This window comes from Lissotriton vulgaris, chromosome 7, assembly GCF_964263255.1.
Source record: "Lissotriton vulgaris chromosome 7, aLisVul1.2, whole genome shotgun sequence".
In the NCBI taxonomy this organism is placed as follows: Eukaryota; Metazoa; Chordata; class Amphibia; order Caudata; family Salamandridae; genus Lissotriton; species Lissotriton vulgaris.
Window position 1 is genome coordinate 1,742,505,765 of NC_141695.1, and position 13,040 is coordinate 1,742,518,804.

The 13,040-nt window shown below is 46.2% G+C and overlaps 1 protein-coding gene across 1 annotated transcript in view; it reads right to left on the minus strand.

Annotated features, from left to right (window-relative positions):
• LOC147706550 (alpha-2-macroglobulin-like) overlaps nt 1-9,108 on the minus strand; it is a 122,216-nt gene extending 113,108 nt beyond the window's left edge. Inside the window, exon 1 of the mRNA XM_086933017.1 lies at nt 8,955-9,108. Within this exon, the coding sequence (XP_086789143.1) occupies nt 8,955-9,031 (77 nt within the window). The 5' untranslated portion in view covers nt 9,032-9,108. The remainder of the gene's footprint in view (nt 1-8,954) is intronic.
• Nucleotides 9,109-13,040: the final 3,932 nt, after the last annotated feature.

The window sequence follows — 13,040 nt, forward strand, 5'->3', positions numbered from 1 at the left end:
AGATTTCAGTAACAATGTGGAAGAAGATAAATGAGTTCAATTTTACTTTATTAAAGGGTTTTAATTTGAGGCATTTGCAAATTTACGCTAAATGACTTCTGTACAGAACCTCGGCCTTATTGCATAATATCAATCCCCAAATTTCTGTAAACTGTTTTAGATGTTCATTGGAGAGAGGGAGCAGCTGGACCCATATTATGTGGGGTTGTTAAAAAATAAAGCAATTTTTGGCTGAAATTAATGAGTATTGTTCCCAGAGTTTACAATTGGAACAGTCAATAGATGCCCAGACAGCGGCTTTGGGTTATTTTCTAGATATAAGTACCAACTGCTTGCAAAAAAAAGATTATATATTATTGTCTTAATAGCGAGATCATTAACTCTTCGAAATTTGCAATCTGAAGAAATATCAAATTTCCAAATATGGTGGTTCAAACTATGCAGAATTAAGGAATCTGAAAATAAATATGCGTTACGATCAGGGTCATATGAAAAGGTTTTGAGGCTCTGGGAGGTGTTTAGGTAATTGATTAAAAGTTTTTGGTGGAAAAGATTTGCAAGATAAGTTGATTGATTGCTGTCTTTCAAGCTGTGACTTTTTAATAAATAAATGTTTAATATTTATAATATCGATATTTATAATGCTCCTGTTTACTAAACAAAATGCACTGTTGTCTTTTAAAGATTGTAATAATGTGATCTGTTTTCAGCAGTACAATTATTGAACTCTTCCAATAAAAAAATAAAAAAGTATGTGCTTCATATCGATGTAAATTTATGTGTGTGTTTGCCTTCAAAACAGCAGATAGGAAAACTATAACTACATTTGCCAAGTTAACTGGACTCCATTCTTTTAGGGTACACTTACTTGTTGATGGATATTAACCCTGGGGCCTCCAGGCCAGCCTTGTTTGTGTGCAATGCTCTGTGCCCTGAGGTGGAATATACCACATAATGTGTGCTGAAGGAGAAGTACATGAACTTGTGTCTCACACATTCCTAACCTCTAACTTAATGGGAGCCAGCATGTCTGGATGTATGATGTTACAACGCAGTTTCTACACCGCGTTACCATTACAATGCGTCAATCACAACGCAAGTTGTTACAACGACTTGCACTGGAGGCGTTGGATTTTGGAATAGCATGATTTACTATTCCAACTTCAGCCTACGTTACAGTAGGGAAGGTGTTGGAATTGTAAATCATGCAATTCCTTAGTGCATAGCGCCATCCAGCGCAAGTCGTTGTAACGACTTGCGTTGTGATTGACGCGTTGTAATGGTACCGAGGTGTAAAAACCGCGTGGTAGTGGCTGTCTCCCGCATGTCAAGTAGCCAAGTGACTCCATTAACCCTAGCAATGTGACCCATAACTGTTCGTTAAATTTGGAAGTAACTATTTCTTCTTAAAGTCAGTTTAGTTGAATCAGTCAACAAGCTATTTAGGTGTTGCCTGGTAACTGCATCCAAACACCGGGTAGTACTCGCACAGCGATTGGCTTCCTGTGGACTAGGGGTGATCTAAGCTACTTTTGAACACTTGACCTTTTAGAAGAAGTGAATAGAGGAAGCTTCAACTTAGTTTATAATCTGTAAAATAGTAAGGGCCAGTGTCCAAAGTTTTTCTCAGAAACCTTCAGCTTGTGCCGGCGAATGTAGGGATCGCCAAATACCGCAGACGAGTAGTTTGGATTCCACCTCATGCCTCTTTCTACTCCACTACCATATAAACCTTACTTTGCCCATTTGAGTTCTTTTCATTCTTCCTTTCTCTATCCCTTTTTTCAGTGTTTTTCTTTCTCTACTTCCTCCATTCTTCTGTTTGTGTTTTTATCTTTCTTGCTCTGGATCAAAATCTCATGAGGAAAAGTGAGTGCAAGTCCCCAAAATTGAGTTCTGGTATGCCTTACCTGCAACCACAAGCAAACAATTAAGCACTGCTGCAATTAATTTAAGCGTTAGTGTCCTTTAGTGGGATACTAAGCGTCAGGGAAAATCTAAATTAATTCCTTTTTCTAAAGCAAGATTTGTAGTAAAGTTTTGAACACATACAACGACCCATGGGCTGTCCCCCTGTGGTCTGCAGTTCACAAGCCCTCGGCATTCTCTGCCGGGTAGCATGGCACTTTCACTCCATTATCTATCTCACCTTCCGTTGTGCAGCAAATGTCAATGTATACCTCACACTCATTGGATCCAATACACAAAGCCATTTGCAGGTGTATCTTCTAATTAAACATGCAACCGGGGCAATCGGCGAGTACAAGATACTCATATAATCGATCATAAATCAATGAAACCTTCAGGAAGATCCATAAATTCGAGAGCTTGTGGGTATTCCCAAATGGAAATGGAATAACCTAAAATTGGTGGGGGCAGAGGCGAAGGGATTACTGAATGGTCTATGGAGTAAAATATTTTCCCCTTGGATAAAAAAGTACCTTTGCACAAATCTGCATATTTCCTCCAACTCAGTAATACAAAATGTAGACAATGGGGAGAGGATATGGCCTGACGGCTGGTGCGGTCGACCTCACATCTGGGGAAACAAGTTTGTGTCTCGATCTGAACAAATCACTTCATCTCCCCATGCCTAAAAAAAGGAATGTGCCCTTGTGTTACGTAACTGGTGCTCGGGTAAAGCAATCTGATACCTGTTACCGTCGGGTCAAGTTTGCGCCATATCAAACTATATAAAACTCCAGAAAAGTTTTGTTTTTGACAACTGGTGCAGATTGCTGGTGTAGGTTTGAAAGCAATTGAAAATGCCCCAAAATTATAATTCAGATTCTTAAAAGCAGTGGCATCTTTGAGAGCTATTTTAACAAGGGGGGCACAGTGGCAAGAGATACAGAGATAAAACTGTTGGGTCCACCATCAGCTGTGCCACCTGTCCCCTAAAAACATAGGGCCTCATTTATGAGAAATGACGCATCGCTAAGCAGCGATGCGTCACTTCTCAGTGCGCACTCCTTGCGTCATGATTGATGCTTCATATTTATAATATGACGCATCATGTCGCAAGGAGTTACAGATACGTCAGTATTTCTGACGTATCTTTAGGCGCAAAAGTGATGCATTGCTGGAGTGTGTCACAAAAGTGACGCAACTCCAGCAATGTGTACTTTCACATGGGCAAGTCCCATGTTGGTAGTGCCTGCGTCAGTCTTACTCCTGCCATGAAGCAGGCGTAAGATGTTGCCGCATTAGCGGCCAAGAAATGGTGCAGTGAAATCTTATAGATTTCACTGCGTCACTTCCATAACCCTTTCTTGCGTCAAAACGCCCCCCTTGCATACATTATACTTGGCGCAGGTATAATGTGGCGCAGGGGTTTACAAGGTGACGCATCTACCTAGATGTGTCACTTTGTAAATATGGCGCAACAAGGTGCATTTTTTACACCACTGGTGGGTCACAAAAAGTGGTGCACCTGCGGCGTAAAAGTAACGCACAGCCTCATAAATGAGGCCCATAGCCTCCTCTCGCCCTCCCCCTCACTACTGTCATCCCGTAGTTCCCAACCACAAGCCTGTGCTTGAACTAGGACAGGAGGTCGTTCTAAGGGGAGTGCAAAGAGTCCTCCGCTCTCATGCAAAATCCATGGTCTGCACTCTCAGCCAAAGCAAATGTTGCTTCACAGTGGCCTTGGCCAAACCTGCGCTCAACTGGGCTGAGGCTGGCGGTGATATGTCCTGTGTGGGCAGGTTATGTAAGGTAGGAGAGAAAGGCCAAACTCAGTACCACCGTCCCTGTCTAACCTAACGGGGGGGAACGTTAACTCAACAGTTGATCCACCGCAGGACGGCCACATCACAAAGGCAGTTTCTCACCTTATGTAGGGAGAGTCAACCCACCTGCATGTAACTGGCGTGCAAAATGTGGCAGCCTGTGTTACAATTATCATACAATGGAGCCCATGTGCATCAAGAAAACTCCCAGCACAGCAAGACCATCATTCATTGTTCTGCAAGAGCAGGCTCATCAAACATGGCACCCACTTGGAAAAGAGTCAGTACCTTCCAAGGAGCAGAATGGTCCTCACCACTGAACACACAGAGAAACCCACTGGGTAGCTAGGGGTCTTTAAACCTGGAGGGCAGTGTCCGCCAGGGCAGCAGAAGTCATAGCCTCCTTGAGTAGGCCTGGGCGGTGAACTCCCCTCCGTTTGTGGAGTTTGCAGAGTTTTCCGCACTCCGCAGAGCATGTGGAGTTCCAAAAAACTACGCTCTGCGAAGCGGAGTTTCTTCCTCTCTCACACTTGCTTCCTTCAAGTTGGCAAGTGAGGAAAATCCACCTCCTTTTGAAATTTCTCAACGCGGGCCGTTGCAGATGGTCGCGACCACTCATGTTCAGAAACCTTCCGTTCGCGTTGAGAAAGCTGCCGCTTGGGTAGAAAATCTACTCGAGCGGCAAGAAAAGAAGCAACGCCCTCTTGTGCTACGCATGGGGCCATTTCACAGTTTTTACAGCGCGAGGAAAACACCCGGAGCTGAAAATCAATGTGAAGGCCATGACCAAACGCAGCCTGCCGCTTGCAGAACTCTCTTTGACTCCGAGCTGTTCTTTCAGCTGCTCACCCTCCAAACCAGAGAGCCACAGAGTTTGTCTCACGAGCTGTAGACATTCCCTGTAATCGAGCAATCTAGTAGAAAACTGCCCCAATCAGACTCCTATTTCCTGAAACTGAAGAAATGGCTGTGACTGACACACACAGACCTGCCCAGGAGGACCGCTCTGTTCAGACCAAGAGGTTTAACATTCTGAGCTCTTGCACAGCAGGGCTGGGAAAGTCTTCATAAAGCTTGGAAAGAAAACCCTCTGCTCTGGGAGTGGTGACCAGAGGACTCTGGTGCCTGTGACTCAACATTCCCTTCTCGTGCACCAGTTTAACTTCCTACTGCACAGCTACGAAAACAAGCCCTCCCTGCACACATATCCCAGGGCCTTCCTTTCCTCGAGACCCAGAGTCAGACATTGTTCTCTGGGCTGGTCTGTCAGAACTTTTTAGAATTCCCGGGTCCACAGAAGCCTACCTCATCCAGTCGCGGTTCATACTTTGCATTCTGGGGCTTGTAGTGTTATTTAATCCTATGACAAAATCCGAACTACAAAACCTAGAATACAACCCAGAATGCAGAACAAAAATCTGGACTGGCTACTCAGGCAGGGAACTCGGGGAACTTGAGGGAGCTGGGTGCGTTATTAGGAAAGACAAACGAACCCCCTCATACAGCGCAACACCTCAACAATTCAACTGCACCAGGTATCCGGTATCATTGGAGCTACAAAGCCTTTACCCCGCAAAGCGGTACAAAAGGGGGTGGTGATGGATGGAGCATCTGAACCAATCAAACACTCACACCCAGTCAACAGATCTGGGTTTAATCCATCACCATTCTTTATCCCACTCTGCCACCCCAGTTCAGACATGGCCATATGCAAATCAGTCTGACCCTGTGCCTCATGGGAACAGTCCAGCCCGAACTGCCAAGCTATGCCTTCCCTGGACCGGAAACAAGCATCCTAGGACCGGTTTGGAGGTAAGAGCCCTCATCAGCCAGGATAGCTTGAATCCAGTGGCAAAGTGAGAAATGGACCCACGTCTGGGCATACCCTGCCAACTTATGGCGAACAAAGAAAACACAAGGAGATGATGGACGGAGCATCTGAACCAATCAAACACTCCCCGCAAAGGCACTGCCTCAAGAAGACCCCACATGTAACCTCACAGCAGTCCCACAGCATGCATAACAACCCAGCACACAGAGGCTGTGTCATGTGATGCGTTTGTCCAGCCCTGCCAGTTTAGTCGCAGCACTTTGCCTTCTGGGATTTGTAGTTTTGCTTTTCCCATTATGAATTTGGGTTTACATTTAACCATTTCAGAACTGATTCCCTGCAGGGATCCTGGAACAGTCCTTGCTTGAAATCATCCAGACCATGGACAGGATTTTAGTCAAAAAGGTATTGAATGCATGAAGGTCAACTCCACAGCACCCCCCCCCCCCCCCAAAAAAAACCCTGCTCTCATTGAAATGATGCTTTTTAATTGCATGGCTTAAGTGGTTCATGACTGAAACAGTGGCTCTCGAGAGACCCGCCGCTCCCAGAGTCCACCGACCTGCTCATCCGCCAACTCTACATACAGCGAGGCCAGTGGTCCCCAATATAAAGCCATCACCAGCTCTAAGAGGAAGGAGCTGAGGCAACATGTGAGATGAGGGAGCAGAGGAGAACCATAGCTATGTGAAGTATTAAGTACCACAGGTGCAGTGTTTACAGGTATAGGCACAACCCTATGGTGGACCTGTGATGTCACTGATCCCCTTTTTACACTAATATGATCCCCAGTGTGATGTATCATGGCCTGGGCCCCCACTGGAGTCAGCCAGACCTTCCTGTGGCACACAGAGTAGTGATAGATGGCTGCCACTTTAGAGAGCCACCAGACAGAGTAGAGAGCTAGGGGTATGTCACTCTAGAGTGCTGGCAGATAGAGTAGAGAGATAGATGGTTGCCACTCTAGAGTGCTGGCAGATAGAGTACAGTGATAGCTGGCTGTCATTCTAGAGTGCTGGCAGATAGAGTACAGTGATATGTGGCTGCTACTCTAGAGCTCTCACAGATAGATGAACAGAGCTAGGTGGCTGCAACTCTAGAATGCTAGCAGATAGAGTACAGTGATAGCTGGCTGTCACTCTAGAGTGCTGGCAGATAGAGTACAGTGATAGCTGGCTGTCACTCTAGAGTGCTGGCAGATAGAGTACAGTGATATGTGGCTGCCACTCTAGAGTGCTGGCAGATAGAGTACAGAGATAGATGGCGGCCACTCTAGAGTGCTGGCAGATAGAGTACAGTGATAGATGGCGGCCACTCTAGAGTGCTGGCAGATAGAGTACAGAGATAGATGGCTGCCACTCTAGAGAGCAAGCAGATAGAGTACAGTGATAGATGGCTGCTACTCTAGAGTGAGAGCAGATAGAGTACAGGTATAGATGGCTGCCACTCTAGAGCGCTGGCAGATATGGTACAGTGATAGGTGGCTGTCACTCTAGAGTGCTGGCAGATAGAGTACAGTGATAGGTGGCTTCCACTCTAGAGTGCTGGCAGATAGAGTACAGTGATAGGTGGCTGCCACTCTAGAGTGCTGGCAGATAGAGTAGAGCGATAGGGGGCTGCCACTCTAGAGTGCTGGCAGATAGAGTACAGTGATAGGTGGCTGCCACACTAGAGTGCTAGCAGATAGAGTACAGTGATAGATGGCTGCCACTCTAGAGAGCTAGCAGATAGAGTACAGTGATAGATGGTTGTCACTCTAGAGTGCTGGCAGATAGAGAACAGTGATAGGTGGCTGTCGCTCTAGAGTGCTAGCAGATAGAGAACAGTGATAGGTGGCTGTCACTCTAGAGAGCTAGCAGATAGAGTACAGTGGTAGATGGCTGCCACTCTAGAGAGCTGGCAGATAGAGTACAGTGATAGGTGGCGGCCACTCTAGAGTGCTAGCAGATAGAGTACAGTGGTAGATGGCTGCCACTCTAGAGCGCTAGCAGATAGAGAACAGTGATAGGTGGCTGTCACTCTAGAGTGCTAGCAGATAGAGTACAGTGATAGCTGGCTGCCACTCTAGAGAGCTGGCAGATAGAGTACAGTGATAGATGGCGGCCACTCTAGAGTGCTGGCAGATGGAGTACAGTGATAGGTGGTTGTCACTCTAGAGTGCTGGCAGATAGAGAACAGTGATAGGTGGCTGTCACTCTAGAGTGCTAGCAGATAGAGTACAGTGGTAGATGGCTGCCACTCTAGAGTTCTATATGTAACGAAGCCGTAGTTGCTGCTTATTTATCGAATGGCCACTAACAATTATTGGCAAAGCCAATTGTCCCGACTTGTAGTATTTGTATTGTATTGTAATTGCATTTATATAGCGCTTACTACCCCTGACGAGGCGTTGAAGCGCTTCTTCGGCGAGTAGCATGCTACTCTGGGACCCATAGAGGATTGGTGTTGAATTAGTATAGTGAAAAATGCAAGTAGATTTTAAGTGGTGGATAGGTTAGTCAGTTATTTGGATTTGGAATGATAGCAGAAGGATAGAGGAGGACAAAGGTTAGTATTCATTTAGCGCTTGTTGACGCACGCTATTCAGAAAGCCCATAGAGGATTGGTGTTGAATTAGTATAGTGAAAAATGCAAGTAGATTTTAAGTGGTGGATAAGTTATTCAGTTATTTGGATTTGGAATGATAGCAGAAGGATAGAGGAGGACAAAGGTTAGTTTTCATTTAGCGCTTGTTGACGCACGCTATTCAGAAAGCCCATAAAGGATTAGTGGTGAATTAATATGGTGAAATATGAAGGAATTTCAGCGGTGGATATTAGTCAGTTACTTGGAGTGAAAAGGATAGCGGAGGGATAAAAGGGGAAGAAAGACTTGCACTCATATAGCACTTGTTACCCCTGATGGGTGTTGAAACGCTTTTCGGGCGAGTAGCACGCCACTGCGGAACCCATAAAGGATTAGTGCTACTTGCATTATATATCTGGATGTACTGGTAGAGGCACCAAAATACCAGTCAGGCGGCACGCTATGCTAAGCACAGATTTTAGCTTAAGCCACGCCCTTTATTACCCTCCGTTTTGTTTCAACCCACTTAAAGCCCTGCCTTTGGATGTGGCTCTGAAGACCGGCAAGCAGGTCACCCACTTGTTGCGGGCTCCCGAGGCTTCAAGAAAGAGAGAGGAAGGGAGGGGGGAGGAAGAGAGAAGCGATCATAGAGGGGGAAGAGAGAGAACTGAGAGATGGATGGATGGATGGATGGATGGATGGATGGATGGATGGATGGATGGATGGATGGATGGATGGATGGATGGATGAGACCGGGTGCTTTGGGCAGTGAGGAGGGCTGGAGGCGCGCAGGAGCGCAGTGTGGAGGTGGAGGAGGGCGCACTTACGGCTGTGGCGGAGAGGTCCCACAGGCATGGAAGAGGCCCAGGACGAGGCACAGGCGGGGCAGCGAGGGCTTCCACATGGCGAGGGCGGCACAGGAGGGTCCGGTGCAGCTCTGGCCACGGATCGGCTCCTGGCCCCTATATAACGCGCCCGGTATCCTCCACCCACGCAGGCCAGACAAAGTCCAGCGACAGGAGACTGGACCTGTCCATTCGGGGGGATTACAGGGGTCGAGGCCTCGCTTCAACCCATGATCTGTCCAAGACAAACATTGGGCAAGAAAATGTTAAATAAATCCCCGCCGAAAAATCTGTGTGTTACACAACATAAGAACACAACGCATGGACGGACACAGTTACACATAGATGTATCCTAGACACTTATCTGTTTATTTCTCCTGGTTTATTAAATTGTCTCTATGAGGCACGTTTTTCCATTGCTCTTTTTTCTTCTTGATAACAACTCTTTCTTTAATTTATTCTTTCTAATATTGTTTCTTTCTTTCTTTAATGTCCTCTTTTTATTTTCAACACTTTCATGTTTTTAGATTTCTTTCTTTCACTGCCAATGTTTACTTATTTTCCTATTTTCTTCCGTCGCTGCATCCTCTCTTCTTGCCAAGGTTGCTTTTCAATTTCTTCCCCATATTTCACTCCTCTATCCTTTTCTCTCTGCCATTTGTGTTTCATTATTTTTGTCTTATTATTTTTTTGCCTACTCTCTAAGTCTCACTATTTCTTTTGATGTTAATCTACCCCTGCTGTCCCATTTTCACTGTTCCTTTGCAGCCCCCCACCTACCTCTCACTGCTCTCACTGTTCTCAGTAGGCATGGGCGGGACTCGCGGAGTTTCATTCTACAGATTTTTTGTGGAGTTACAAAAAAACTGCAAGATTCCTCAATTCCGCGAACAGGCAGAAGTAGGCGCGTTGCTCTGTCTGTGCTGTGTTTTAGTGCCAGGAGCTCGTTCCACACTGAAAAATCAGCACAAATGGCACCAAGTGGTTCGGCAGGAGGTGCAGCGTCTTGAGTTGATTTGGCTGCTGTTCGAGTAGATTTTCTACTCGAGATGCAACTTTCAAAACGCAAACAGTCGAGACCGCCCTCTTTGGAGAAATCTCTCCGGGTGCCCTTTTAGAGAATGAAAATTATGCTAAGGGTTGCCAAATATTGCTTGCACTCGCCAATTTACAGTTTTCAGGCAACGTATGAGAAAAAAAAAACAAATGGTGGTTGGAGGATTTTGGCCAGAACTCCACGTTACAATCATACCGAGGAGTGGCCAATATTCCACAAATTCTGCTGATGGAGCCAAGTATATCACCCACCCCTAGTTTTCATGTCTTTTTCCATAAATGCCAATGCTTCCTTTCTCTTCTCTACCTTATCCCCTTTTCTACTCCCTCCTTTTCCAGCTTTCTTTTCCTCACACTCTCATAATTCATATAGTCCCTTCTCTAACAGAGGTTCCAGAATTTAATACAGAATAGAGTACCACAAAAGGTGTAACCGGTTTTGGCGTCAAAGACCCTGCTATCACTCCTTTTCCTGATTGCCAAACATAGGAATTCTGTGCCTGTACACTTCTGCACAACTTCTGACCATGCGACCTTCAAGAAGCCCTAAAGTCCTGGCTTTTCTAGCATGACTTCTAACTCCGGGAATTATCATTTCTCTACAGTCAAGCTATGCTTTTCCTTTTTTTTTCTTTTTGCAGAGTTTTATATAGCGTGAACTAGACCCGACCCGAATCGGGTATCAGAGCGCTTTACATAGCACCAGTTGCATTACATGAGGACACATTCTTTTTTTTTTAGGCACGGGGAGATTAACTGATTTGCCCAGAATGGCAGGAGGTTTTGGCGTCGTTACCGAGACTCGAATCCAGATCCCCAGGACCGAGGTCGAGCGCCCTAGCCGTTAGGCCAACTCCTCTTTTGTACCTGGACACCCATTTGTGCAATCACCAGTGCTTTATTACTCTCTATGATTAGAAATTTACAGAGCTATGCACCACAAGAATAGAAAAAGCATTGGTAAAGCCAGTTGGTCTGGCATTGGCCACCACCTGTAGGGTAATTTTTGTTTTTTTGTCATGGCTTTTGCAAACGTTGATTGTTTGGGTGTAGGAAGCTGGCTCTCTGTATAGTGCAGTAAATGGAGTACATGTAAATGTGGGATACTTGTAAAGCGCACTGTTACTCTACCCGAGTGTCCTGGCACTATAGACCGCTGGGGAACCTGTCCTGGTTTTCCCTGTGAGATGGTCCCTTATTGGGTATCTCCAGGGTGAAACCAGGCATCCCCAGCGTCTGTGGGGGGCTGTTGTGGAGATGAGGTAAGCTTAATGCCCAGAGTTGCCGAGTGTGTTCCCTGGTTAGAGTAGGCACCGAGGCGAGAATTATCGAGTCCGTTGACGCTGGTCCACGACTCTGCTGCGTTGGGAATTGAACCCTGATCCCGGGCCGTTCTCTGCTTACAGGTCTGCCGCCTCTAACCAGTGAGCCACACCACTCCACTGTGTAAAGAGTCCAGTGAATCCCCAATTGGTATACAGAGGTAAAAGTAGATGACACTAATGCTCTTTTTGTGGTAGCGTGGGTGAGCAGTTAGGTGTATCAGAGGTTAGTGCTAAGCATTTGTTGTACTTGGAGAGGAAATAAATGAGACACACACTCAAGAATAAATCTGAGACCAATTTATAATAATAATATCAAAGTTTATATAATTCAGAAGACTATGAACATAGTTCAAGGAAAGTACATTTGGAGTTACGATTTTTCAGAGTAAATGGAAAGGAATAAAAAATACATATAAATTCTGTCAATGCTTTCACGAAGCTCACCTTCTCATTGTAGGTCAATGATGGGACCAGTTCCAAAGTTCCAGCAGGAGAGGTTTGGGAGTATCCCAGATCGACCAGGTGCGGAGTGCTGAGGGTCTTGGAAGCTGGTGCGCGAAGATGAAGGGGGTCACTTGAATGTACCCTGCACAGGAGGACTTACAGGTAAGTCTAGTGGGTCTCCTTTGAGGGAGGAAGGACGTTGCATGGGCTTGTGGACCATAAGAGCACAGCTGGTTAGTCAATGCCGGGGTCGATGGGGCTGGGAGCAGAGTGAACAGGTTAGCAAGGTGTTGTGTGTCTTGAGATCCTCGCGGTCAGGAGCAGGCAACTTGTAGAGGCGATCTTGGGACAGCTAGGCCATTCGGGAAGTGGGTCTTTGGTGTCTCGACATCCATTGATGGTTGCTTGCTTATGGTGCTTTGGGAGTGCAGTGTAGACTCTTCTTCTCGGTGTTTATCGTTGAAAGTCAGAGAACCCGGGTATTGATATACCATGGCTCCAGTAGGTCCTGGTGTTTCCAAACTTGGTGAGGAGACAGATCTGACACTCCAGAACTGCTGTACCTTTTCTTGCTTCTGTGCTGTGCTAAAGTAATTAGGGAGCAGCAAGTTGACAAAACAGACTTCTCAGAATTGCTGCCTACGGTGTGCAGGGGAGTGATACCTTCACTCCAAGTGAGCTTCTTGGCATTTTCTCGAAAGCTGGAGGTGCTGCAAGGGTTCTTGGAGTCCTTTCAGGCTGAGCACTAAACAGCAGGCAGTGATTGTCAAATCTTTCAGGCAGCAGGCAGGGGTTGGTGCCTTTTTCTTCTGCAGCAGGGCATCAGTTCTCATGCAGCGGGTCTTCCTTGTCCAGGTCTTCTTTTGTCCATTGAATCTGAACTTCAGGACATCTCAAGGTACCACCCAAATACTGAATTTAGGGGCGCTATGAGGGGAGACAGATAGTAACCAATGGGCTACCTACCTTTATGTTGTCTACACCATCTAGTTATCACTTCTTGGAGGAAGAGGCACTACCCTAGCCCTGATAGCTTGTTTTTCCACCATGCCAAGATGGTGGAATTTCAGGAAAGGGGTTCACATCATCCGCCGTGCCCCAGTGATGGTGTAGGCTAAGTGGGGACCCTCCTCCTGATCAAGCTAGTTTTCCAGCCTTTCCTTCCACTGAAAGTGGAGCAGGAAAGGGGGCTTAGCCTCCCCAACTATCTGAAGGTTCCTGGATTGAATTTCAAAGGTGTCAT